The sequence below is a fragment of the Heteronotia binoei genome, chromosome 12, assembly GCF_032191835.1.
Source record: "Heteronotia binoei isolate CCM8104 ecotype False Entrance Well chromosome 12, APGP_CSIRO_Hbin_v1, whole genome shotgun sequence".
NCBI classification, from domain to species: Eukaryota; Metazoa; Chordata; class Lepidosauria; order Squamata; family Gekkonidae; genus Heteronotia; species Heteronotia binoei.
The window spans coordinates 8126405-8154266 of NC_083234.1; the positions used below are offsets into that span (position 1 = coordinate 8126405).

A 27862-nucleotide genomic window follows, 5' to 3' on the forward strand; every position below is an offset into this window, starting at 1 on the left:
GTCACATAAGAACATAAGAGAAGCCATGCTGGATCAGGCCAATGGCCCATCCAGTCCAACACTCCGTGTCACATAAGAACATAAGAGAAGCCATGTTGGATCAGGCCAATGGCCCCTCCAGTCTAACACTCTGTGTCATGTAAGAACATAACAGAAGCCATGTTGGATCAGGCCAATGGCCCATCCAGTCCAACACTCTGTGTCACATAAGAACATAAGAGAAGCCATGGGATCAGGCCAGTGGCCCCTCCAGTCCAACATTCTGTGTCACATAAGAGAAGCCCTGTTGGATCAGGCCAATGGCCCATCCAGTCCAACACTCTGTGTCACATAAGAACATAAGAGAAGCCGTGTTGGGTCAGGCCAGTGGCCCATCCAGTCCAACACTCAGTGTCACATAAGAACATAAGAGAAGCCATGTTGGATCAGGCCAATGGCCCCTCCAGTCCAACACTCTGTGTCACATAAGAACATAAGAGAAGCCGTGTTGGGTCAGGCCAATGGCCCATCCAGTCCAACCCGCCATGTCACATAAGAACATAAGAGAAGCCATGTTGGATAAGGCCAATGGCCCCTCCAGTCCAACACTCTGTGTCACACAGTGGCCAAAAAACCAGGCGCCATCAGGAGGTCCACTGGTGGGGGCAGGACACTAGAAGTCCTCCCACTGTTGCCCCCGCAGCACCAAGAATACAGAGCTTCACTGCCCCAGAGAGTTCCATCTATATCATCAGGGGTGTCGAACTCATTTGTTATGAGGACTGAATCTGCCATAAATGAGACTTTGTTGGGCCAAGGCATGTTGGGCCAGGCTGTGTGTGTACCTATTTAAGGTTAGGTAGCAGTGACATAAACTTTATAAGGGACACAGACAAACACAAAGATTTTTTTAAAAAGCCTTTAAATAAAACATGCTTAAAACATTAGCACTCGTTGGTCTTAAAAGTGCTTTCTTTGCATCTCTCCCACGGGATCCAGCGAAGTGGGCAAAGGAAGTTCTGGCTCTTTCCTTCCTCCCCCAGGGGACCAGGAGGGAGAAAAGCCTCGGCCAATAGAAGGAAGAGAGGCTTGGCTCAGTAGCTGTGCTGTGCAATTGAGAGAGCCTGGCAAAATAAGCCGTGATGCAGAGGGAAACAAGAGATAGGGTGAAGGAAGCAGATGACAGCCGGTTGCTCAGGGGCCTGATAGGCGTCTTCCGGGCTACATGTTTGCTGTGGCTAATAGCCGTTGATGGACCTCTGCTCCATGCGTTTATCCAATCCTCTCTTAAAGCTTGTGCCTTGAATAAACTGCTGTTGCTATTAAAGGTGCCGCTGAACTCGACATTTGTTCTGCAGTTCTGAGATGGCCTCTCAGCCTCTCTCGTGGGTCTTGCGTCTGAGCTCTGCAGCGCCGTTTCTGCCCTTTGTCCCGCTCCAGGATGCAAACCCACATCTGACGGACGCAGCACGTTTCTAACTCTCAGGACGTTACGAGTGGAATCTAATTACACATTGCAGCACAGGCCCGGGTTTAATTAAAGAGCATTTGAGCTCCCGCTTGATACAACCTCCGATCAATTTCCTAGCAGGCGGGCGAGCCCTTCTGAACGCGCCCCTGGCCCTGCGGGATTAGGAGAACTCTGGAAAATTTGCACACTGGATCAAGCCTGTCAGATCTTCGGGGCTTCCTCTTGTCTTTGATCCTGCGAGCGCGGCTGGGTGGGAATCATAGAGTTGGAAGGGACCTCTAGGGTCATCTAGTCCAACCCCCTGCACAATGCAAGAGGCCTGCAGGGAGATGGCAACGAGAAGCTCAAGACGAGTCTTTGGAAGTTTAACTTCCACTGGGAAGGTCTCAGTAGGAAATTCTGTATATGAAGATTATTGGGGGGTTGGTTGGTTTCCCAATAAGATTTTGCCGAGTGCTGGACAGTCAAAGAAAATGCTACGTGAAACATTAAAATCACCCGGTTCCTTCTGATCTACAAACACTGCAGAGATCCTGACAGATAAGATAATAAGAAGTGCCCTGCTGGATCACTCCAGGGGCCCATCTAGCCCAACATCCTGTCTCACACAGTGGCCAACCAGTTCCTCTGGACAGCCAACAACAAGGCAGAGAGGCCGAGGCCTTCCCCTGAGAAGAACCTCAGAAGAGCCCTGCTGGATCAGACCAGGGAGGGTCCATCTAGTCCAGCCTCCTGTCTCACACAGTGGCCAGCCAGTTCCTCTGGAGGGCCCACAACAGGGCAGAGAGGCCGAGGCCTTCCCCTGAGAAGAACCTCAGAAGAGCCCTGCTGGATCAGACCAGGGAGGGTCCATCTAGTCCAGCCTCCTGTCTCACACAGTGGCCAGCCAGTTCCTCTGGAGGGCCAACAACAGGGCAGAAAGGCTGAGGCCTTCCCCTGAGAAGAACATCAGAAGAGCCCTGTTGGATCAGACCAGGGAGAGTCCATCTAGTCCAGCCTCCTGTCTCACAGAGTGGCCAACCAATTCCTTTGGAGGGCCAACAACAAGGCAGAGAGGCTGAGGCCTTCATAAGAACATCAGAAGAGCCCTGCTGGGTCAGACCAGTGAGAGTCCATCTAGTCCAGCATCCTGTCTCATACAGTGCCCAACCAATTCCTTTGGAGGGCCAACAAGGCAGAGAGGCTGAGGCCTTTCCCTGTAAGGACATCGGAAGAGCTCTGCTGGGTCAGACCAGTGAGGGTCCATCTGGTCTAGCCTCCTGTCTCACACAGTGGCCAGCCAGTTCCTCTGGAGGGCCAACAACAGGGCAGAGAGGCTGAGGCCTTTCCCTGTAAGAACATCAGAAGAGCCCTGCTGGGTCAGACCAGTGAGGGTCCATCTGGTCTAGCATCCTGTCTCACACAGTGGCCAGCCAGTTCCTCTGGAGGGCCAACAACAGGGCAGAGAGGCTGAGGCCTTTCCCTGTAAGAACATCAGAAGAGCCCTGCTGGGTCAGACCAGTGAGGGTCCATCTGGTCTAGCATCCTGTCTCACACAGTGCCCAACCAGTTCCTCTGGAGGGTCAACAAACTGGGGATAGAAGCTGAAGTTGCCTCCTGACTCAGAGGATCCGTGCCTCTGAATGTGGAGGCTCCTCTCCATCACCAGGGCTAGTAGATGCCAACACGTGGACTCTGAAGAGGGTCAAAATGAAGGAAGTCCCCAAGTCCTGGAGCAGTCATACTCTTGATGACCCTGGCCTAAAGCCACTAAATACAATAACTAATGGGAAGCCCAGGGACTGGATTCAACAGACAAACTAAAACTTAGGAAAGGACATCTATTTACTTTGGGCTCTCCTGCTGAGTTCCCAGAGGTCTGTCTAATCGTTGCCGGGAAGAAGGTGCTGAGCTAGATTATTGAGGCAACTTCCATGTGGTTGTGATTCTCCGTAAAGGTCTCGTTGCTTTTGCAAACACATTCACACTTTCCCCCACAATCTCCTTGCCTCCAACCCCACAAATAATAACGATTAGAAGAAGAAGACGACGACTGCGGATTTATACCCCGCCCTTCTCTCTGAATCAGAGACTCAGAGCGGCTCACAATCTCCTGTATCTTCTCCCTCCACAACAGACACCCTAGGAGGTAGGTGGAGCTGAAAGAGCTCTCACAGCAGCTGCCCTTTCAAGGACAACTCCTGCAAGAGCTATGGTTGACCCAAGGCCATTCCAGCAGCAGCAAGTGGAGGAGCGGGGAGTCAAACCCGGTTCTCCCAGATAAGAGTCCGCGCACTTAACCACTACACCAAACCGGCTCTCTTACTATTATAGGCTTCCTGTGTGTAATTCTGCCATTAAATAAATAAATAATACTTGACTGTCGCTTGATCCCCACAGAACAGCAGCATTATACTGCCAAAATCTACTACTGTACATAATGTACATACTGTCAACCCCAGCTAAAGGCTTTCAAGGCAAGTGAGAGGCAGAGGTGGTTTGCTGTTGCCTTCCTCTGCATAGCCTTCCTCCGTGGTCTCCCTTCTATGCACCAACCCTGCTTAGCTTTCCAAGATCTGCTGAGATCCAGCTATACCGTAATATAGACTATATTCAACATCCCGTCAAGCTCTACTAAGTTTTTCAAAATTCCCAGCTTTCATTTTCTAAAAAAGTATCTAGCTTTTTTCGGTAGCTGCAACAAAAAGGTCGACAGTGTTCTTTTCTTACAAAAGAAATGACAAGTTGGGAATTCAAAGGCACTGGAAAGAGATTGTTACGCTGTTCTTACGCTATAGTGATCTAGCAATTGCAGATTTTTTTTAAGGAACCCCCACCCACCCACCCACGCACACACACACACACACCCCGCAATCCCTCTAGAGCCAGTTTGGGGGAGAGCCAGTTTGGTGTAGTGGTTAAGTGTGCGGACTCTTATCCGGGAGAACCGGGTTTGATTCCCCACTCCTCCACTTGCACCTGCTGGCATGGCCTTGGGTCAGCCATAGCTCTGGCAGAGGTTGTCCTTGAAAGGGCAGCTGCTGTGAGAGCCCTCTCCAGCCCCACCCACCTCACAGGGTGTTTGTTGTGGGGGAGGAAGGTAAAGGAGATTGTGAGCCGCTCTGAGACTCTTCGGAGTGGAGGGCGGGATATAAATCCAATATCTTCTTCTTCTTCTTCTCTAGTAGCTTGGGAAGGAATGGCACCTTCAGGTACTGTTGCAAGGGAAATGGCTGTGATCACACACACTAATACATTTTCTATCCACTTTCACCGCCCTTTCCAACTGGGTTTTGCCATTTCACACAGTAAAAATCTAGTTGGAAAGTGCTTTAAAAGTGGATTGAAAGTGTGCATGCTGTCATATCACAGCTGATTTATGGCAACCCTCTAGAGCAGTGGTCCTCAACCCCCGGGCCGTGGACCGGTACCGGGCTGTGAGTTGTATAATTATTTCATTATATATTACAATGTAGTACTAGTAGTAATAACACTTTGGATTTATATCCTACCCTCCACTACAAATTTCAGAGCTCCTCACAATCTCCTTTACCTCCTTCCCCCACAACAGGCACCGTGTGAGGTGGGTGGGGCTGTGAGAGAGCTCTCCCAGAAGCTGCCCTTTCAAGGACAACTCCTGCAAGAGCTATGGCTGACCCAAGGCCATTCCAGCAGCTGCAAGTGGAAGAGTGGGGAATCAAACCCGGTTCCCCCAGATAAGAATCCGCGCACTTAACCACTACACCAAACTGGCTCTCACAAGGACAGCTCTGCCAGAGCAATGGCTGACCCAAGGCCATTCCAGCAGCTGCAAGTGGAGGAGTGGGGAATCAAATCCGGTTCTCCCAGATAAGAGTCCGCACACTTAACCACTACACTAAACTGGCTCTCACAAGGACAGCTATGCCAGAGCTATGGCTGACCCAAGGCCATTCCAGCAGCTGCAAGTGGAGGAGTGGGGAATCAAACCCAGTTCTCCCAGATAAGAGAGCTATGGCTGACCCAAGGCCATTCCAGCAGCTGCAAGTGGAGGAGTGGGGAATCAAACCCCGTTCTCCCAGATAAGAGAGCTCTGGCTGACCTAAGGCCATTCCAGCAGCTGCAAGTGGAGGAGTGGAGAATCAAACCTGGTTCTCCCAGATAAGAGTCCGCACACTTCACCACTATACCAAACTGGCTCTCACAAGGACAACCTCTGCCAGAGCTATGGCTGACCCAAGGCCATTCCAGCAGCTGCAAGTGGAGGAGTGGGGAATCAAATCCGGTTCTCCCAGATAAGAGTCCGCACACTTAACCACTACACTAAACTGGCTCTCACAAGGACAGCTATGCCAGAGCTATGGCTGACCCAAGGCCATTCCAGCAGCTGCAAGTGGAGGAGTGGGGAATCAAACCCAGTTCTCCCAGATAAGAGAGCTATGGCTGACCCAAGGCCATTCCAGCAGCTGCAAGTGGAGGAGTGGGGAATCAAACCCCGTTCTCCCAGATAAGAGAGCTCTGGCTGACCTAAGGCCATTCCAGCAGCTGCAAGTGGAGGAGTGGAGAATCAAACCTGGTTCTCCCAGATAAGAGTCCGCACACTTCACCACTATACCAAACTGGCTCTCACAAGGACAACCTCTGCCAGAGCTATGGCTGACCCAAGGCCATTCCAGCAGCTGCAAGTGGAGGAGTGGGGAATCAAACCTGATTCTCCCAGATAAGAGTCTGTACACTTAACCACAACACCAAACTGGCTCTTTCAAGCACCTTTTCAAGGACAACCTCTGCCAGAGCTATGGCTGACCCAAGGCCATTCCAGCAGCTGCAAGTGGAGGAGTGGGGAATCAAACCCGGTTCTCCCAGATAAGAGTCCGCACGCTTAACCACCACACCAAACTAACAGAAATAAAGTGCACGATTGTATTATCCTGAAATCACGCGCACGCCCCTCCCCCGGTCCGTGGAAAAATTGTCTTTTACCAAACTGGTCCCTGGTGCAAAAAAAGTTGGGGACTGCTGCTCTGGAGTTTTCAAGACGGGAGACATTCACAGATGGTTTGCCATTGCCTGCCTCCACATCCTGACCCTGGTATTCCCTGGAGGTCTCCCATCTGATTGCTAACCAGGACCGATGCCGTTTAGCTTCCAAGATCTGATGAGAGCAAGCTAGCCTGGGATATCCAAGTCAAGGCAAGAGATTTTTCAGAGCTGGTTTGCTGGAGAGCCAGTTTGGTGTAGTGGTTAAGTGTGCGGACTCTTATCTGGGAGAACCGGGTTTGAGTCCCCACTCCTCCACTTGCACTTGCTGGAATGGCCTTGGGTCAGCCATAGCTCTGGCAGAGGTTGTCCTTGAAAGGGCAGCTGCTGTGAGAGCCCTCTCCAGCCCCACCCACCTCACAGGGTGTCTGTTGTGGGGGAGGAAGGTAAAGGAGATTGTGAGCCACTCTGAGACTCTTTGGAGTGGAGGGCGGGATATAAATCCAATATCTTCATCTACCTCACAGGGTGTCTGTTGTGGGGGGGGGGGAGGGAAAGGAGATTGTGAGCCGCTCTGAGACTCTTCGGAGTGGAGGGCGGGATATAAATCCAGTATCTTCATCTACCTCACAGGGTGTCTGTTGTGGGGGGGGGGGGGAGGGAAAGGAGATTGTGAGCCGCTCTGAGACTCTTCGGAGTGGAGGGCGGGATATAAATCCAATATCCTCTTCTTCTTCTGCCTGCCCCTATATCACGATCCTCTTATTCCTTGGAGGTCTCCCACCTGAATACTAGCCAGGGCTGGCCCTGTTTCGCTTCCGAGATCTGACGAGATCGGGCTAGCCTGGGCTATCTAGGCCAAGGCTCTGCCTGTGCCTGGGGCCATCCAAAACGAGCGCCTTTCTTTCCACACGGTGAGTAAAGGCCTCTCACTGAACCAGACTCAGGAAAGACTGCAGCAAAATGGGAGTGGAGGGCGGGATATAAATCCAATATCTTCATCTACCTCACAGGGTGTCTGTTGTGGGGGAGGAAGGGAAAGGAGATTGTGAGCCGCTCTGAGACTCTTCGGAGTGGAGGGCGGGATATAAATCCAATATCTTCATCTACCTCACAGGGTGTCTGTTGTGGGGGGGGGAGGGAAAGGAGATTGTGAGCCGCTCTGAGACTCTTCGGAGTGGAGGGCGGGATATAAATCCAATATCTTCATCTACCTCACAGGGTGTCTGTTGTGGGGGAGGAAGGGAAAGGAGATTGTGAGCCGCTCTGAGACTCTTCGGAGTGGAGGGCGGGATATAAATCCAGTATCTTCATCTACCTCACAGGGTGTCTGTTGTGGGGGGGGGGGAGGGAAAGGAGATTGTGAGCCGCTCTGAGACTCTTCGGAGTGGAGGGCGGGATATAAATCCAATATCCTCTTCTTCTTCTGCCTGCCCCTATATCACGATCCTCTTATTCCTTGGAGGTCTCCCACCTGAATACTAGCCAGGGCTGGCCCTGTTTCGCTTCCGAGATCTGACGAGATCGGGCTAGCCTGGGCTATCTAGGCCAAGGCTCTGCCTGTGCCTGGGGCCATCCAAAACGAGCGCCTTTCTTTCCACACGGTGAGTAAAGGCCTCTCACTGAACCAGACTCAGGAAAGACTGCAGCAAAATGGGAGGAAAGCCCAGAAAGCAGCCTGCAAGCAGACAATATCGTATGGATATTTATCCATCTGTCCGCCCCGCCCCCCGCCCTCCAAAAAAGCAACCCTGCTCTCGTTTGGATGCCAAACTGGAACAAAGCCTTCATGCAAAACCAACCCCGGTCTGATCCAGCAAAGCAGTTTTTCTGGAACGCCACTCTGCATACATACCCATATTAGTCCCTATTTGAGAACTCAACAGGACAGGTGGAATGCAGCAGCCTCTGACATATGCAGTGCCAAAACCGCACTCTGCAGACATGAACATAGTTCTATGCGAACGGAGCAGTGGAGAAAGCAAGCCCTCAAGTGCTCCCGAATGGCAGAATCATCTTCATGTTGCCTAAAACTGAAATGCTCAGTTGTAACCAGGCAAACCGAACCTCTTCAGCTGAGGGGTTGTTTGGAAACAAACACCCTTTATTTAATAGCACCCCAGCAGTTCACGTTCTGGGCAGTTTGGCCAAGCGGTACACAGAATGGATGCCAGGGCTGGTAGACCTCATAGATATGCCTGTACAAAGACCCTGGAAAGTGTTGACTCAAGGTCTGACTGCACTGTGAACTCTCCATCCACAGTAAGAACATAAGAGAAGTCATGTTGGATCAGGCCAATGGCCCATCCAGTCCAACACTCTGTGTCACAGAAGAACATAAGAGAAGCCATGTTGGATCAGGCCAATGGCCCATCCAGTCCAACACTCTGTGTTACAGAAGAACATAAGAGAAGCCATGTTGGATCAGGCCAGTGGCCCATCCAGTCCAACACTCTGTGTCACATAAGAACATAAGAGAAGCCATGTTGGATCAGGCCAATGGCCCATCCAGTCCAACACTCTGTGTCACAGAAGAACATAAGAGAAGCCATGTTGGATCAGGCCAATGGCCCATCCAGTCCAACACTCTGTGTCACATAAGAACATAAGAGAAGCCATGTTGGATCAGGGCAATGGCCCATCCAGTCCAACACTCTGTGTCACACAGTGGCCAAAAAACCCCAAGTGCCATCAGGAGGTCCACCAGTGCAGCCAGGACACTAGAAGCCCTCCCACTGTGGCCCCCCAAGCACCAAGAATACAGAGCATCACTGCTCCAGACAGAGAGTTCCAACGATACTCTGTGGCTAACACACTGATGGACTTCTGCTCCATATGCTTATCCAATCCCCTCTTGAAGCTGATTTGTTTTCAATTCCCTTCCTAATAATTCCCAGCATGGCGTTGGCCTTTTTTATTGCAAACGCACACTGTCTTGACATTTTCAGTGAGTTATCTACCACGACCCCAAGATCTCTCTCTTGGCCAGTCTCTGCCAGTTCACACCCCATCAACTTGTATTTGTAGCTGGGATTTTTGGCCCCAATGTGCATTACTTTGCACTTGGCCACATTGAACCTCATTTGCCATGTTGACGCCCACTCGCTCAGCCTCGACAGATCCCTTTGGATCCAAACTGCACACACTCAAGATGCTGGACGTCTTGATCTTCTCCCAGATCTGACCCCTCCTGGACAGGTAGCTTATCACCCTTTGAACCCCCTGCTACATTCCCTCTCACTCCTGCATTTCCGTTAGTGTGTGTTTGCTTCTTCAGGGTGCGTTTAATATCTGTATGTGTGTTATTTCGATACCATTATTTTCCGATAGAGCAACCTTTTCTTGGTTAAGCAACAGACTGGATATTTCTTAGAGCTGTCGAAGGGAAAACCCCCTGTAAAACATAGGTGGAGAATCTTACCCCCTCTTGGAAGCCTGTCTTCTGGCTAATTCCCTCAACAAAAACAGGACAGGAGACAGAGCCCCTTTTGGGCAATACGGGGCACAATGGTTCCTGTTTACAGATAATATGGGAGAGTTTAGGTTAGGAAGGAAGGGCGGAGGGGAACGGTTGCCAATTAGAACAGCAGAGAGAACTGCAGGAGGCAAATTGTAATTACCCACCCTGGAACCTGGCCAAGGCTCAGAGGGCCAATCACCCTAACTCTTGTGCAATGTGCCATGCAGTTTTTAACGAGACGCCACGACCAAGGGCTCCCTTTCTTTCTCCTGAGAAGGGCATATCTGGTGCTACACTGTCTCTTTGCCCACATGTGCCCTAAATCCGGGGCTTCTTTATAGAAGCAATTCTAGCAGAGCCATGAGAATTTCGGTCGGATTTTTACCAAATGAGGGGTGGCTTCCCGGCCCAGGTGATACCATAGCCTGTATAGGCTGGTGGGCCGGGCAGGTGAAACAAAATCTCCCATGCCAAATGATGATGCCCTTCTGTAGCGTAACAGCTGCGATAGAAGAACAGCCTCAGTCAGCAAGCATTTCCACCTCACTCTCTGCCTTGGTTGTTCCCTCGGAGGCTTTGAGGGACACTGTGTTCTTGCCTTCTAATATACCTGGCTCTAGTGCCCTCCACAAGAGTTAGCTTTTTGGGGAATCCTTACACTGTTTAAAGGCAAAGGTAGTCCCACCCACCCCTCCCATGCAAGCACCAGTCGTTTCCAACTCTGGGGTGACATCACATCATGACGTTTTCACGGCAGACTTTTTACGGGGCGGTTTGCCATTGCCTTCCCCAGTCATCTACACTTTCCCCAGCAAGCTGGGTACTCATTCGACCGACGTCGCAAGGATGGAAGGCTGAGTCAACCTGGAGCCGGCTACATGAACCCAGCTTCCGCCGAGATTGAACTCGGGTCATGAGCAGAGAGCTTGGACTGCAGTACTGCAGCTTTACCACGCTGCTTGGAGATGCTCAAATCACACGTTTCCAGACATGATGAGTCTGGCTCTGCCAGTTTGGTGTAGTGGTTAAGTGTGCAGACTCTTATCTGGGAGAAAGCGGGCTTGATTCCCCACTCCTCCACTTGCACCTGCTGGAATGGCCTTGGGTCAGCCAGAACTCTGGCAGAGTCGTCCTTGAAAGGGCTGCTTTTGTGACAGCTCTCTCAGCTCCACCTACCTCACAGGGTGTTTGTCGTGGGGCAGGAAGGTAAAGGAGATTGTAAGCAGTGTTCCCTCGAAGCTGAGTTAGCGTGAGCTAGCTCACAGATTTTTACCCTCCAGATCACACATTTTTGTCTTAGCTCAGGAAGGATGACCCCAGAGCAAACTAATTGATGCAGTCGCTCACCACAACTTTAATGCCAGGAGCTCAAAACTTTAATACCAATAACTCACAAAGCAGAATTTTTGCTCACAAGACCCTGTGGCTTAGAGGGAACATTGATTGTAAGCCCCTCTGAGATTCAGAGTGGAGGGCAGGGTACAAATCCAATATCATCATCATCATCATCATCTTCTTCTTCTCAAAAGCTGAAAATTCCTGTCTCCACTGAGCCTTTGAAATGACTCCTCTGTTCATCCATCCATCCATGACATTTTAACTTCATCCTTCCTCCAAGGAGATGAAGGGCAACAGGTAGGGCCTTCCCCTCCACGTTTTATCATTGAAAGACGCATGTGAGGTAGGTTAAGCCAAGGAAGAAGCTACGTGGCGGAGAGAGCACTAGAACTTGGCTCTCCGCACTTAGGAATCCCCAGCCTTTCGGAGCTCGTGAGCACCTTTGGAATTCTGACACAGGGTGGTGGGCGGAACCACAAAACGGCTGCCGTGGAAGCTGAGCCAAAACATACACAAGAGGCCCAAGTTCAAGGAAGAAGGGTATTTTAAGAAATACGCTTTGGAAACAGGAGAGAGAATAAAACAAACACTGTGGTGGCAGTTGCCGCTGAAACCACATTACTTCCATCTTCGTGGCCAATGGGGTCTTCAGCAGCCAATCAGAAGCCGTGCTGGGCAACAGCCCCACCTGGAGAGCAGCCGCCTCATTAGGTGGGAGCTAAGGAAGACCTTGGTGGGCACCACGGTGCCTATGGGCACCACATTGGGGACCCTTGCTCCAACCACTTTACCATCCCTGTACTCTACCATTGACCCACAAGATACTAAGATACAGGGCTTTTTCGTAGCAGGAACTCCTTTGCATATTAGGCCACACCTCCCTGCTGTAGCCAATCCTCCAAGAGCTTACAGGGCTTTTCTTACAGGGCCTACCATACGCTCTAGGACAGGGGTCCTCAACCTTTTTAAATAGGGGGCCAGTTCACTGTCCCTCAGACTGTTGGAGGGCCGGGCTGCCGTTACTGTACAAGGCCGCGGGCCGTCAGTTCTCCGTCTTCTGCATCTCTCTCCCTTCCCCACACCACACACCCTGGCCTGGGAACTCACCTCACCTCGGTATCACCTCACACTCTGTCTCCGCCGCCTCAGCCCAGTGCCGGAAGTGTGCGTTGCTAACGCAAGTTTAGGTCGAACGTCCCTTCCGGTCTGTTTTTGTTATAACCCGGCGGGCCGCATAAACGTCCTCAGCGGGCCGCATCTGGCCCACGGGCCGTAGGTTGAGGACCCCTGCTCTAGGAGGACTGGCTACATCGGGAGGGTGTGGCTTAATATGCAAAAGGAGGTCCTGCTAAGATATATGAACATACAAATCTGCTTCCTGCTGAGTCAGTGGCCTTCCAGGATCTGAGGCAGGGAAAACTCTTCCTTGGCAGCTGCTGCCAGAGACCCTTTTTGAAACCAGAGACGCCTGAGACTCAATCTGGGTCCTGAGCACCTGCTTTCCACGCATAAAGCCCTGGCCCACGGCCCCTCCCTATACGAGTTTATGAAGCTGAATTATAGCTCCGTAGCACTTGACCCCTGAGGTCCTTGTAACTGGAGATGCCAAGAGCTGAACCCCAGGACCTTCAAAGTTTAGGATACCTGTTGCACAAGCAGCCTTGGAGCTGGGGCTACAAAAAGCGGTGGTGTGTTTATTGTGTTTAACTGCGTGTCTCCCAGCCATTTTCTTCCTGCATGTCTGCAATACAGATCAGCGGCCATTTTCAGTTTCCATAAGTGTAAATGAAATGACATGTGCAAAAAGAGAAACAAACAGCTGTTTATGTCCCCACCTTCTACCTCCACTGTGTGCCAGCATGGTGCAATGGTTAGAGTGTCTAGGGTTTAGCCCTAGAACTATTGTCCATGCTGTCCTCCACCACCGCAGTACAACAAATTAAAAACAGGTTGCTAGATATTGAGCGCCAAGACCTATACGGTCTGGCTAAGAAAACTTGCTCCCCACTGAGTTTTGAGATCTCTCTTAGTACTGGGGAAATGGCCTCATCTCTATCCGTCTTGCAGGTGCCACAGCAGCGTAGAGCTTTTCCCCTTGCCAGATGCAACGCCATGCCCTCTGCCGTTCTTTATGGCAGATTTCACAAGGCAGCCTACTCAGTCAGATACTGCCTCTGTAAGCAAAAATGTGTGGAGTCAGTTGCTCATATTCTTCTTTATTGCAATTTGTATACAGATCTTCGTCATAAGTATTTAGATCCTCTTTTAGTTAGCATGGTTGATTGTTCTGATGCACTTAAGGTCTATAGTCTTTTGAACGATACTTCATCTAGTGTCACTGAGAAAGAGGTTAAGTTTCTTTATTCTGTTTTAAAGGCACGTCGGAGGATCTCATAGAAATAGTTTATGTTGATGCTTTTCCTGATGTATATGTATGCAATCGTTCCATTTTATCTTTTTCTTTTTTAAACCAATTTGCTTTGATATATACATCTATATATCAAAGTTTGGTGTGGAGAGCCAGTTTGGTGTAGTGGTTAAGTGTGTGGACTCTTATCTGGGAGAACCGGGTTTGATTCCCCACTCCTCCACTTGCACCTGCCAGCATGGCCTTGGGTCAGACATAGCTCTGGCAGAGGTTGTTCTTGAAAGGGCAGCTGCTGGGAGAGCCCTCTCCAGCCCCACCCACCTCACAGGGTGTCTGTTGTGGGGGAGGAAGGGAAAGGAGATTGTGAGCCGCTCTGAGACTCTTTGGAGTGGAGGGCGGGATATAAATCCAATATCTTCATCTACCTCACAGGGTGTCTGTTGTGGGGGAGGAAGGGAAAGGAGATTGTGAGCCGCTCTGAGACTCTTTGGAGTGGAGGGCGGGATATAAATCCAATATCTTCTTCTTCTTCTTCTTCTTCTTCTTCTTCTTCTTCTTCTTCTTCTTCTTCTTCTTCATGCCAATAAAGGCTAACTTGACTTGACTGGTTAGAGTGTCAGACTAAGATTTGGGAGGTCCAGGTTCAAATCCTCATTCGTGCCATGGAAGCTCGCTGGGGGACCTTGGGTGATTCACCCTCTCTCTGCCTTACCTACCTTATAGGGTTGTTGTGAGGATAAAATGTAGAGGAGAAGAACAACGTAAGTTCTTCTGGGGCCTCGCAGGGGAGAATGGTGAGGTATAAATGAAGCAAACAAATGAATAAACAAATGCAAAAGAGAGCCAGTTTGGTGTAGTGGTTACGTGTGCGGACTCTCACCTGGGAGAACCGGGCTTGCTTCCCCACTCCTCCATTTGCACCTGCTGGAATGGCCTTGGGTCAGCCATAGCTCTGGCAGAGGTTGTCCTTGAAAGGGCAGCTTCCACCAGAGCCCCACCCACCTCACAGGGTGTCTATTGGAGGGGAGGAAGATAAAGGAGATTGTGAGCCACTCTGAGATTCAGAGTGGAGGGTGGTATATAAATCTAAAAGGGGGAGGGGGAAACACCAGAGAATTTCACAGAAATTCTTTTTCTTCTTCCGAATGCTTGTCGCCAACTACGAGGAGGCCCTTGGAGAGCAGTGCTGTCTTTCTCACAGAGGTCTGGGAGGAGCAGAGCAGAGCAGCTCTGATAGCTGAGACAGCTGGAGAAATTGCTGAGAATTTCTGAGTTTTGAAGGACTACATTCTAAGGTTTGTGGGGCTGCCTAAAATTCTAAGGTGTGATAGCTGGGGAACTGCTCTTTGTTTGGTTGACTGCTCTTTGTTTGGTTGACTGCCTTAAGGGTGAAAGAGATTGAGAGTGATTGCTGCTGATTGAGAGTGATTGCTGAGGAGTGCCCTGCTCCACCTCTTTGCATTTTAAGCTGCGCCTTGCCAAAGGGCGAGAGCTAAAGGGCTCTTGGCCTGTGGCTCTTCGCCTAGGGGCTCTCTAAGGAGCAGGAACCCAGATCCCTGGCTTCCTTGTTCTCCAAATAAGGTAAGTTCCCAATAAGGTAAGTTTAGGTAAGTTGACCCGCCAGAAGGGGAGCCACTTAAACAGCATTTAAAGAGGACTGTATATTTTAATATATATATATATATATACAATGAAGATAGAATGCCAGCAGGGGGTTGGGGGCTTTCCAGTGTTTTGCACTGAGTGTCACATGTATGACTATCTGCCCAAAGGACAGAAGTCTTGGGTGTGTGCTCGATGCAAGGAGCTCCTGGTCCTCAGGGAACGAGTTCGTACCCTTGAGGCCGAGGTGACTGCCCTGGAGAAGCAGAGACGGTCAGTTAGGCACTTGGGGAAGACTCTCGGGGGCGTATTAGATGAGCCCCGCTCTGAACGTAGCAGCCCCGTTGCTGCCAGAGAGCGTGAGGGTCGAGAGGGAACAGGGCACCGTGCTGAGGATAAGGGGAATGCGCCCTCAGAAGGGACCTCTTCTTCGGTCGGTGAGCGGGAATCCTTTCGCGCCAAGGAACCATCCCTGAGCAGGGGGAGAGGGGGGGTATTGGTAGTTGGTGATTCGATCATTAGGCAAGTAGACAGCCGGGTGGCGAAACCGCGTACTGACCGTATGGTGACTTGCCTGCCTGGTGCGAAGGTAGCGGACATTACGCGTGTAGTAGATAGACTGATAGACAGTGCTGGGGAGGAGCCTGTGGTCGTGGTGCATGTTGGCACCAACGATGTGGGGAAATGCAGTCGTGAGGTCCTGGAGGAAAAATTTAGGCTGCTAGGCGGGAGACTTAAGGCCAGGACCTCCAAGGTAGCCTTCTCGGAAGTGCTACCTGTTCCACGTGCAGGGCAGGAGAGACAGGCACAAATTAGAAGTCTCAATGTGTGGATGAGACGATGGTGTAAGGAGGAAGGGTTTAAGTTTGTTAGGCACTGGGATGCTTTCTGGAACAAGCGGGAGCTGTACAAAAGAGACGGTCTCCACTTGTCCCCGGATGGAACCAGGCTGCTGGCGCTTAAAATCAAAAAGGTGGCAGAGCAGTTTTTAAACTAAATCTTGGGGGAAAGCCGACAGGAGATGAAATGTCTCTGGTTCGGGAGGACTCGTCTCAAAGAGATGAAGGGTTAGCTGCTATTTTTCTACCGGGTAACGGACCGGAGTTGTCCACTGTGAAGGTGACAAACAATATGGACTGTCTGCCAGTGTCTCGAGGCGGCAGGAGGAAGGTGGCGGGCCTAGCTCGCCTGGGAAATTATAGATGTTTGTATGCAAATGCTAGAAGTGTTCAAAGTAAAATTGGTGAATTGGAATGTTTAGTGCTGGGAGAAAACATAGACATTGTGGGAATTTCAGAAACTTGGTGGAATGAGGAGAATCAGTGGGACACGGTGATTCCTGGATATAAGCTATATCGGAAGGATAGGGAGGGAAGGGTTGGAGGTGGGGTGGCTCTGTATGTCAGAGAGGATATACGGTCCAGTAAGGCTGAGATCAGAGAATTAGATTCACTTTTAGAAATGCTTTGGGTTGAAATAGAGGGCCCAAAAGGAAATTTAACTATGGGAGTTTGTTATCGCCCACCAAATCAAAAGAGAGAGGACGATTATAATATGATGGAAGGCTTAAAGATAGCGGCTAAACGTAAAAACTGTGTTGTAATAGGTGATTTTAACTACCCGCAGATTGATTGGGTCAATATGTGTTCTGGTCGAGAGAAAGAGATTGAGTTTCTTGATGCTCTCAATGACTGTGCTATGGAGCAGATGGTCTCAGAACCTACCAGGGGTGGGGCGATCCTGGATTTGGTCCTAAGTAATGCCCAAGACTTGGTGAGAGATGTAAAAGTGATTGCGCCGCTTGGGAGCAGTGACCATAATGTTATTGATTTCACCGTTTGTATAAATAGGGAGTTGTCCAAAAAGACCACCACAACCACGTTTAACTTTAAAAGGGGTAAATACACTGAGATGAGGAGGCATGTGAGGAGGAAACTGAAAGGAAAGGTACATACGGTCAAAACCCTTGAGAAAGCTTGGACGCTATTTAAAACTATAATCCTAGAAGCTCAGATAAAATACATACCACAAGTTAGGAAAGGCACAAACAGGCATAAGAAAAGGCCTGCGTGGTTAACAAATAAAGTAATGGAAGCTGTAAAAGGTAAGAAGGACTCCTTTAAGCGGTGGAAAACCAGTCCAAGTGAGATTAGTAAAAGGGAACACAGGCTGTGGCAAATCAAATGCAAGACTGTGATCAGGCAGGCAAAAAGGGACTATGAGGAGCATATTGCAAAAAACATAAAGACCAACAATAAAACTTTCTTCAAATATATTAGAAGTAGGAAACCAGCCAGGGAGGCAGTGGGGCCCTTGGATGACCATGGGGTAAAAGGATTACTGAAGGAGGATAGGGAAATGGCTGAAAAGCTAAATGAATTTTTTGCCTCCGTCTTCACTGTAGAAGACGAGAACTTTTTGCCCGCCCCAGAACCACTAATTTTGGAAGGGGTGTTGAAAGACCTGAGTCAGATTGAGGTGACAAATGAGGAGGTCCTACAACTGATAGACAAATTAAAAACTAATAAGTCACCGGGTCCGGATGGCATACATCCGAGAGTTCTGAAGGAACTCAAAGTTGAACTTGTGGATCTTCTAACAAAAATCTGTAATCTTTCATTGAAATCTGCCTCCGTTCCTGAGGACTGGAAGGTAGCAAATGTCACCCCCATCTTTAAAAAAGGTTCCAGAGGAGATCCGGGAAACTACAGGCCAGTCAGTCTGACTTCAATACCGGGAAAGTTGGTAGAAACCATTATCAAGGACAGAATGAGTAGGCACATTGATGAACACGGGTTATTGAGGAAGACTCAGCATGGGTTCTGCAAGGGAAGATCTTGCCTCACTAACCTGTTGCATTTCTTTGAGGGGGTGAACAAACATGTGGACAAAGGAGACCCGATAGATGTTGTTTACCTTGACTTCCAGAAAGCTTTTGATAAAGTTCCTCATCAAAGGCTCCTTAGAAAGCTTGAGAATCATGGAGTAAAAGGACAGGTCCTCTTGTGGATCAAAAACTGGCTGAGTAATAGGAAGCAGAGAGTCAGTATAAATGGGCAGTCTTCGCAGTGGAGGACGGTAAGCAGTGGGGTGCCGCAGGGCTCGGTACTGGGTCCCATGCTTTTTAACTTGTTCATAAATGATTTAGAGTTCGGAGTGAGCAGTGAAGTGGCCAAGTTTGCGGATGACACTAAATTGTTCAGGGTGGTGAGAACCAGAGAGGATTGTGAGGAACTCCAAAGGGATCTGTTGAGGCTGGGTGAGTGGGCGTCAACGTGGCAGATGCGGTTCAATGTGGCCAAGTGCAAAGTAATGCACATTGGGGCTAAGAATCCCAGCTACAAATACAAGTTGATGGGGTGTGAACTGGCAGAGACTGATCAAGAGAGAGATCTTGGGGTCATGATAGATAACTCACTGAAAGTGTCAAGACAGTGTGCGTTTGCAATAAAAAAGGCCAATGCCATGCTGGGAATTATTAGGAAGGGAATTGAAAACAAATCAGCCAGTATCATAATGCCCCTGTATAAATCGATGGTGCGGTCTCATTTGGAGTACTGTGTGCAGTTCTGGTCGCCGCACCTCAAAAAGGATATTATAGCTTTAGAGAAGGTGCAGAGAAGGGCAACTAGAATGATTAAAGGGCTGGAGCACTTTCCCTATGAAGAAAGGTTGAAACGCTTGGGACTCTTTAGCTTGGAGAAACGTCGACTGCGGGGTGACATGATAGAGGTTTACAAGATAATGCATGGAATGGAGAAAGTAGAGAAAGAAGTACTTTTCTCCCTTTCTCACAATACAAGAACTCGTGGGCATTCGATGAAATTGCTGAGCAGACAGGTTAAGACGGATAAAAGGAAGTACTTCTTCACCCAAAGGGTGATTAACATGTGGAATTCACTGCCACAGGAGGTGGTGGCGGCCACAAGTATAGCCACCTTCAAGAGGGGTTTAGATAAAAATATGGAGCACAGGTCCATCAGTGGCTATTAGCCACAGTGTATGGAGCACAGGTCCATCAGTGGCTATTAGCCACAGTGTATGGAGCACAGGTCCATCAGTGGCTATTAGCCACAGTGTATGTGTGTATATAACATTTTTTGCCACTGTGTGACACAGAGTGTTGGACTTGATGGGCCGTTGGCCTGATCCAACATGGCTTCTCTTATGTTCTTATGTTCTGGATCACAGCAGGCAAACAAGGTAAAGTCTGCAGCAGAATTTGGAGCAGGGTGGGTGGCAGGGAGAGAAGATGTCCAGGCACAAATCCGACCTCTTCAACTATGAATGACTTCATGCTCTTCCAGAGCACAGAGCCCCACGCTGTAACTACAGCCACCTAGATTAATGGCACTTCACGCCTACAACAGCAGTCTGCTTTTTTATCACCCTCCAGTGTGGTTTCAGCCCTGCTTCGTCCTAACGCTAACAAACACAGATCCCTAGCTGTGATTCTCTTAATCTGCTAAAAACATCCCCATGATTCTACACTGCCTACTTATATTAAGAACTGCTGCTTGCCATTCCCGTTTTGTCTGACGAAGACTGCTTAAGAGCGTACGAAAGCTTCCATTCCGAATGAAACTTCGTTGGTCTTAAAGGTGCACCTTGTCTACTGCTTTCTGCTACTGCTTCAGACCGACACGGCTGCCCTCTGGGATCCGTCTACATCCACCTGCCACCGACTCTCGCAGGATGGCCGACAAGCGATGCTTTAAGAAGTGCATCTGACCTGCTGTGGGCAAAGCCATTGCCCTGCTGACCTGCAGAGAGCCCCGCTGTGGTCAGGCGGAGGGGGGAAGCGAGTGGTAATTACAGCCAAGTGCCGCTTCCTGCAAGATCCCTGGCCCGAGGGAGGGGGCCTCCCGCTCTCCTCCGCTCCAGCCTCAATTAGCTTGCAAGGTCCTCTGAGTCCATGGCTCTTAGGATCACAGGGCTATTTATAGCGAGGCGTTGAGTCCTTCCCTCCCTGCCTTGACACCCCGCAGAGGCACCTGCTGGAAGGACTCCAGCAACTTCTTCTTCTGCCACAGGATGAATGGGTACAGGGATCTTTTCAGATATTAAATAGTGACGCTGAGGGGTCGTTTTGTAGAAAAATAGGTGGTGAAGCTCATTAGCATAACTCATTAGCTCATTAGCATAACTCACCACCGTCCCCCCCCAGCCAAAAGCAACCTGACACAAGAAAGGAGAGCCCTGGGCGAGCGAGGCCTGCTTGGGCTGGGTAGAGATCCGCGCTCTCCTTGGCTACACCCCCCCCCCCCAATCAAAAGACCAGCAAGCCACCTGCCACCCAAAATTACATAAGAAGTGGAGAAAGGGTGGCGTGGGCTTCTCCAGGGGTTAATGAGGGCTGCTGGGGGCACGGCAAAGCCCCTGGTGGCTGGCTGGCTGCCCATTCTCCTAATCCAGGGATTGTTATGCAGCTGCACCTACTATTCAAAGGACAAGGTAGGTGGGGAGGAAGAGGGGGAACCCTCAGAAAGGTTCAGGAGCTGCGTTCCTGTGAGCTCCTGCTGAATTCAAGGCCTGATGAAGCTGACTGAACCTGAACATGGAGGGCAGGGGAAGTGAATGGATGTTTGAGCATGTTTTGGTAAGGGATACAGAGAATAGGAGAATGGAAGTGGGAAGTGATAGAGGAGGAGAAGACGACGACGACGACGATGATGACTGCAGATTTATACCCCGCCTTTCTCTCTGAATCAGAGACTCAGAGCGGCTTACATCTCCTTTATCTTCTCCCCCCCCCCCACAACAGACACCCTGTGAGGTGGGTGAGGCTGAGAGGGCTCTCACAGCAGCTGCCCTTTCAAGGACAACTCTTGTGACAGCTATGGCTAACCCAAGGCCATGCCAGCAGGTGTAAGCGGAGGAGTGGGGAATCAAACCCAGTTCTCCCAGATAAGAGTCCGCACACTTCACCACTACACCACTTGGAAGATTCCAGCAGCAAAGACAGTGGCAATACCCAGTTGCTTTCAGTCACAGAAAGGGAGCTGTTATTCAGGGGGTGGGGGAGGTAACCAGTCTCTGGCAATTAAATCAGCTTTCGCTCTACCCAACCAGGGCCATGAAAGGTCCCTCTACAGGCTGTTGGGTTTCCTCCAGGCACACTGTCAAAGCTGCTGCCCCAATTCTCCTCTCCCATGGAGAGCAGGAAGCTCTCACACTTTGTGCCCCCTGGATCATGTTTCCCAAAACCCTGTCAGAAGAGAGAGCCCCAGATTTGGCTTCCAGCAAATTGCCTGGCAAACAGAAAGCAGCAAGCAAATGAGCAGAGGTAGGCAAAACGACTAATGAGCTTCAGAAGGCACATTTTTCCTGATGGCACAACTGTGGGGGTTGGAACACAGAGCGGTGAGCACCAAAGAGAATGCACTGGGGAGGAGGTCTGGAAACAGATTTGTGGAGTGGGGGGGGAGGCATTTGAGCCCTCTCACTGGGAATATGGTGACCTTATGGAGAGATTGTGGGGGAATTACTCAGTGCTAATGAGCAAGCTCAACAGAATAGCCAGATGCGAAAACCAGAGAAACAAAACAGAGGACAGTATACTTTGCACAGCTAACAGCCTTATTTGCAGTGGGGTGGTGGAGTTTTGAAAGATTTTAGCAAGATCTGGGGAGGGAGCGAAAGAGAGAGAGAGAGAAAGAGAGGGAAAGAGAGGGAGAGAAGGAAGGAAGGAAGGAAGGAAGGAAGGAAGGAAGGAAGGAAGGAAGGAAGGAAGGAAGGAAGGAAGGAAGGAAGGAAGGAAGAAAGAAAGAAAGAAAGAAAGAAAGAAAGAAAGAAAGAAAGAAGAAGAAGAAAAGAAAGAAAGAAAGAAAGAAAGAAAGAAAGAAAGAAAGAAAGAAAGAAAGAAAGAGAGCAGGTGGTGGAAAGCAGGAAGGGGATAGGATAGGCTTAGGCAGGCAAAAATGTTCAGGGGCTAAAAGCTAAGGGTAATTTAAGCGTGTGACAGACACAACCAAAGATAATTGATGCAAGCCGTGTAGGGAAATCCCTTGGTTTATTTTAGCAGTCTTATTTTTTATTCTGAGCAAGCAGTGATAATGTTCAAACTTGAAGTCCAGGCTAGCTTGACCTCCGCAGATCCTGGTGAGAGTTGGCCCTGCTTAGTACTTGGCTGGGAGACCACCAAGGAAATCCAGGACTGAGATGCAAAGGCAGGCAATGGCAAACCACATCCATTCACCTCTTGCCTTGAAAACCCTACAGAATCGCCACAAATCAACTGTGACTTGACATCAACAACAACAACAGCAAAAGTCTAAACAAAAGGACATGAAAAACAAAAGCCGAGTGCTCCCCAGAACCCGAAGTCATCAAACTCTGGCCGCAATTCTCTGCTCGCTTCCCTGGGAGGGACAACCACTGCAGACAGTGAGACATACAAAGTTTGAGTCCAGTGCCACCTTTAAGACCAATAGGTATAAAACTTTCTTTCTTTCTTTCTTTCTTTCTTCTCTTTCTTCTTTCTTTCTTTCTTTCTTTTCTTTCTTTCTTTCTTTCTTTCTTTCTTTCTTTCTTTCTTTCTTTCTTTCTTTCTTTCTTTCTCTTCTCTTTCTTTCTTTCTTTCTTTCTTTCTTCTTCTCTTTCTTCTTTATTCAAAGTTTCCACGCAACATAAACGTATCGAAACAAACTTTAAACACATACTGTATAACAACAACCCATATAACAAAAACAAGGGTGAGGTGAGCAGTTTCGTTCATGTATAATTTATCTCATTCGCCCTCTAGTCTTTGCCTTCCACAATTCTCATTTCGCATTATTGACATTCTCATGTTTATTTGTTTTATTTACATTTACATAACCATTCATTCTCGCCCTGGGCCCGATAGGGGACGACGGGATATAAATATAATAAAATAATAAATAAAAAAATAAAAATAAAACTTTGGCCAATCCTGTATTTATTTATTTTTATTTTTAATTTATTTATTGCGCTATTGCGCTTGTATCCCGCCCTCCCCAAACAGGCTCAGGGCAGCTAACAACAGTCACAGTTTGATGACAGATCCACTCATATCAATAATACATTATTAAAACATTAAAATGTAAAACAATTTAAACACAATCCAGGTGGCGTTCTGTCTGGTTTAAAATAATTTATGTTGATACTGTGGGGTAAATAGTACAGCCCCGAAGACATTAAGAGTACCTCCAGTTAGTTATTAAAGCCTGCCTGAACAGATATGTCTTATAGCAGGGGTGGCCAACGGTAGCTCTCCAGATGTTTTTGCCTACAACTCCCATATATATATACACACACACATATATTGGCCACTGTGTGACACAGAGTGTTGGACTGGATGGGCCATTGGCCTGATCCAACAGGGCTTCTCTTATGTTCTTATCAGCCCCAGCCAGCATGGCCAATGGCTGCGGCTGATGGGAGTTTGTAGGCAAAAAACATCTGGAGAACTACCATTGGCCACCCGTCTTATAGGCCCTGCGAATTGTGATAAATCCCGCAGGGCCCCGGTCTCCTCCAGGAGGGCATTCCAGAGGGCAGGCGCAGCCACGGAGAAGGCTCTTGCCCTTGCAGTGATCAGACGGGCGTCCTTTCGCTCGGGGGTCTTGAACAGATCTAACGAGCGTGATCGTAGTGCTCTCTGGGGTTCATGTGGGGAAAGGCGGTCCCGAAGGTAGACAGGTCCCAAGCCATATAGGGCTTTAAAGGTCATAACCAGCACTTTGAACCGGGCTCAGAACGCTACAGGCAACCACTGCAGAATCTCCAGTGCAGGTTGGATGTGCACCCGTAAAGGCAGCTCCAATACCAACCTGGCTGCAGCGTCTTACCTATTTGAGTATTAAGTCTATATGACAGTTCACCTACTTCTACCATATCCAATACCTTTACTATCAGGTCATCCATTGCCGGAACCTTTTTTTCATTCTACCATTGCGCAAATATAATTCTTGCTGCTGTCATGGATGAGTTATTGTATATGTTGTTGTTTTGTCCACTTTAGTTAAAAACATATTTCACAGAAACAACTCCGGTTTAAACGGCATTGCCAACTTCAGTCTTTTTTGAATCAACTCGTGGACCTTTACCAATACCCTCTGGCAGCTTTACAAGTCCACCACATATGATAATATGTACCAACCTGCTCCTCACATTTCCAGCAACGATTGGATAACCCCGTATATGTTTTTGCCAGTTTTTCTGGCATTATATGCCACAAGGGGTGTTTTTACATTCAGTTTGATCCGGAGTTTTAGAGTCTTCAAATTTCAAGTGCGTCATTTCTCATGCAAATGACTGCACCATGTGGCTTTTGGAGGAGTCTTTTAAAATGCATGAAAACTTCTACGATACAAGTTTGAAACGCCTGTAGAGAAATGACCGGATCAAAACCAGTTTGAGAAAAACATTGCAGGCAGCAGCACCAGAACTCATCTCACCGAAACAAAGGTAGACGCTGAACGATGCACAACAGTTGCGAGAACGTTAGGTGATGTAAAAGGTGAGTTTCCAATGCGGTGATAGAGCGTCGCAAACTGTCAGTGTAAAAACACCCTACATATCATTTTAAAAATATTCTCTTTATATGGCACCGATCTTGTCATTTTAACATTTATCCTCCAGACCTGGACCCACTTTTCTAATTCCAAATTCTGTCCTATACTTTGGGCCCATTGGATCAAAACTTTGGTGGTCTTCAAGGTGCCCCTGGACTCAAACTTTGTTCCGCCGCTTCAGACCAACACGGTTACCCACCTGAATCTTACTCGTAAGCAGACATGCCTGGGATTGCGCGGTTAAGATCCAAAGCACGGAAAGCAGCCTCGTTTGTCTTACAAGCTCTCTGCGTTTTGATTGCCACAAGGCACAGATCTGGCTCTGCAGTGAGTCAAGGGGGACACCTTGGATTACCTGGAGGAGCGGGACTCTGAAGGCGTGCTCTGCTGCCCCTCGTACTGCTGCACCAGCGCACGGACGCTCCAGTACGGGTGCTCGATCTCGTCATCCATGCTGCTGTTTCTGAAGACGAAGGAAAGACAAAAAGAGCAAAATTCAGGGCAAACCCTTCCTGGGTTCCAGCACAAGCCAAACCTCATGGGATGTATTCATATGATTTTGCTTAACGCTGTCCCCAACCCCCAGCTTAAAGAGGCACGGGATTTAGTTCTTTGCGTATAGCAATTAACTGACATGGGTTCATGTTTAAAAGGGGGGAGAGAGAGATTTTGGATTTGCTATTTCATTTATTGTTTTAACGGAAAACATTTTTAACTGCTATTGTAAGCCTTGAATCACAAAGAAGAAAAAGAAGATGATGATAACAATGATGATACTAGATTTATACCCCACCCTCCATTCTGAATCTCAGAGTCTCAAAACAGCTTACAATCTCCTTTCCCTTCCTCCCCCACAACAGACACCCTGTGAGATAGATGAAGATAATGGATTTATATCCTACCCTCCACTCCAAAGAGTCTCAGAGCGGCTCACAATCTCCTTTACCTTCCTCCCCCACAACAGACACCCTGTGAGGTAGATGAAGATATTGGATTTATATCCCGCCCTCCACTCCGAAGAGTCTCAGAGCGGCTCACAATCTCCTTTCCCTTCCTCCCCCACAACAGACACCCTGTGAGGTAGATGAAGATATTGGATTTATATCCCGCCCTCCACTCCAAAGAGTCTCAGAGCGGCTCACAATCTCCTTTACCTTCCTCCCCCACAACAGACACCCTGTGAGGTAGATGAAGATATTGGATTTATATCCCGCCCTCCAGTCCGAAGAGTCTCAGAGTGGCTCACAATCTCCTTTCCCTTCCTCCCCCACAACAGACACCCTGTGAGGTAGATGAAGATATTGGATTTATATCCCGCCCTCCACTCTGAAGAGTCTCAGAGCGGCTCACAATCTCCTTTATCTCCCTCCCCCACAACAGACACTCTGTGAGGTGGATGGGGCTGAGAGAGCTCTCAGAGAAGCTGCCCTTTCAAGGACAGCTCCTACGAGAGCTGTGGCTGACCCAAGGCCATTCCTGCAGCTTCAAGCGGAGATGGGCTATAAATGTTTTAATAAATTACTTTTAAAAAAATTACTCATAGCTGTCAGCTCGTGTAGTAGAGTGGCTAGGATCGAGAATCAGGCTAGGATCTAGGACCTCTGGGTTTGGATTTCCACACTGCCTTGGGCCTCTCTCTCCTACCTCACAGAGTTGTTGCAAAGGTAAAATTGAGAAGGGGGCATCCTGTGTGCTGTCCTGAGCTCCATGGAAGAAGGACAAAAAAATAGTCGATAGATTAATCTGTTAGACGGGCTATGAGCAACAGCTGCGCAATGACAGACATGACCCTCAACAAAAAAGTGACAGGAAAACTGCAGCTTGGCAACATTTGATCAAGTTAAAACCTCATAAGCTACTCAGTGCTCCTATTGCCCTTATGTGGCTGAAAGCCTCTAAATTACATTCAGTCCGGTATTAAAAATAGGTGATCCAACGGAGAACCGGCTCGCTTTGCAAGCCGTTTTGGACGCCTGCATTGCTGATAAGGATAGTACTTACTATGGTGTTCCCGCTATTATGCGTGCTAATTGGAGAAAGCTAGGAACTCATTTGGCACTACTGGACCTGGAAAACTGTACAATACTCATAAGAATGGTCCCTAGAAGAAGGATTTGAGATCCAAAACGGCTTGCAAAGCGAACCAGTTCTCCGTTGGACCACTTATTTTTAACACTGGACTGAATGTAGTTTAGTGGTTTTCAGCCACATAAGGGCAATAGAAGCACTGAGTAACTTATGAGGTTTTAACTTGGTGATATGTACTGATAATATGCATTTGGTATTTTGATACTTATTAATCACAACACATTAAAATTGCATTTAACACAGAGAGTTCTTCCTTTTAGTTGTGGCTTAGTCTCTCCTCCGTGGTCCCGTTTACATTGTGATGGCAACATTTGATGGCAGGAATAAAAATAACATCCTTTTGATTTCTTCCCATCAAACTTCTCCATTAGTCAATTCTGACATGATCCCATCCCTCCTCCCCAGGCCAGAACTTTGTAAGCTGATAACACTGCAGAAAAAAGCTCTGCGAAACCAACAAATCCAGATGACTCGAGCAAGTAAGCCATGCTCCATGCTGCAGAGTCACTATGTCCTCCTGCCGGAGAAACAACTAAAGAATAAAACATGAAGCTCCCTTCTACTGAACCAGATCATCAGTCCATCATGGTCAGCATTGTCTACTCAGACTGGCAGCGGCTCTCCAGGATCTCAGGCAAAGGTCTTCCACATCACCTACTGCCTGGTTCCTGTAGCTGGACATGCCAGGGATTGAACCTGAGACCTTCTGCATGCCAAGCAGATGCTCTGCCACTGAGCCATGGCCCCAGTTAAAAGACGAACACACATCTGAAGCTGCCTTTTACTGAATTTTTTTTTATTTTTTATTTTGGATTTATGCCCCGCCCTATACACTGAATCTCACAGTCTCAGAGCAGTCACAATCTCCTTTACCTCCCCCTCCCCCACAACAGATACCCTGCAAGGTAGGTGGGGCTAAGAGAGCTCTTACAGTAGCTGCCCTTTCAAGGACAACTCCTATGAAAGCTATGGCTGACCCAAGGTCATTCCAGCAGGTGCAAGTGGAGGAGTGGGGAATCAAACCTGGTTCTCCCAGATAAGAGAGCTCTGGCTGTCCCAAGGCCATTCCAGCAGCTGCAAGT

The 27862-nt window shown here is 48.7% G+C and overlaps 1 protein-coding gene across 3 annotated transcripts in view; it reads right to left on the reverse strand.

Annotated features, from left to right (window-relative positions):
• Positions 1–27862, reverse strand: part of DIXDC1 (DIX domain containing 1) — a 158628-nt gene that overhangs the window by 61393 nt on the left and 69373 nt on the right. For all 3 annotated transcript variants that reach the window (XM_060251355.1, XM_060251354.1, XM_060251353.1), the window contains one exon: positions 25048–25155. In XM_060251355.1, coding sequence (XP_060107338.1) covers positions 25048–25155 — 108 coding nt within the window. The remainder of the gene's footprint in view (positions 1–25047; positions 25156–27862) is intronic.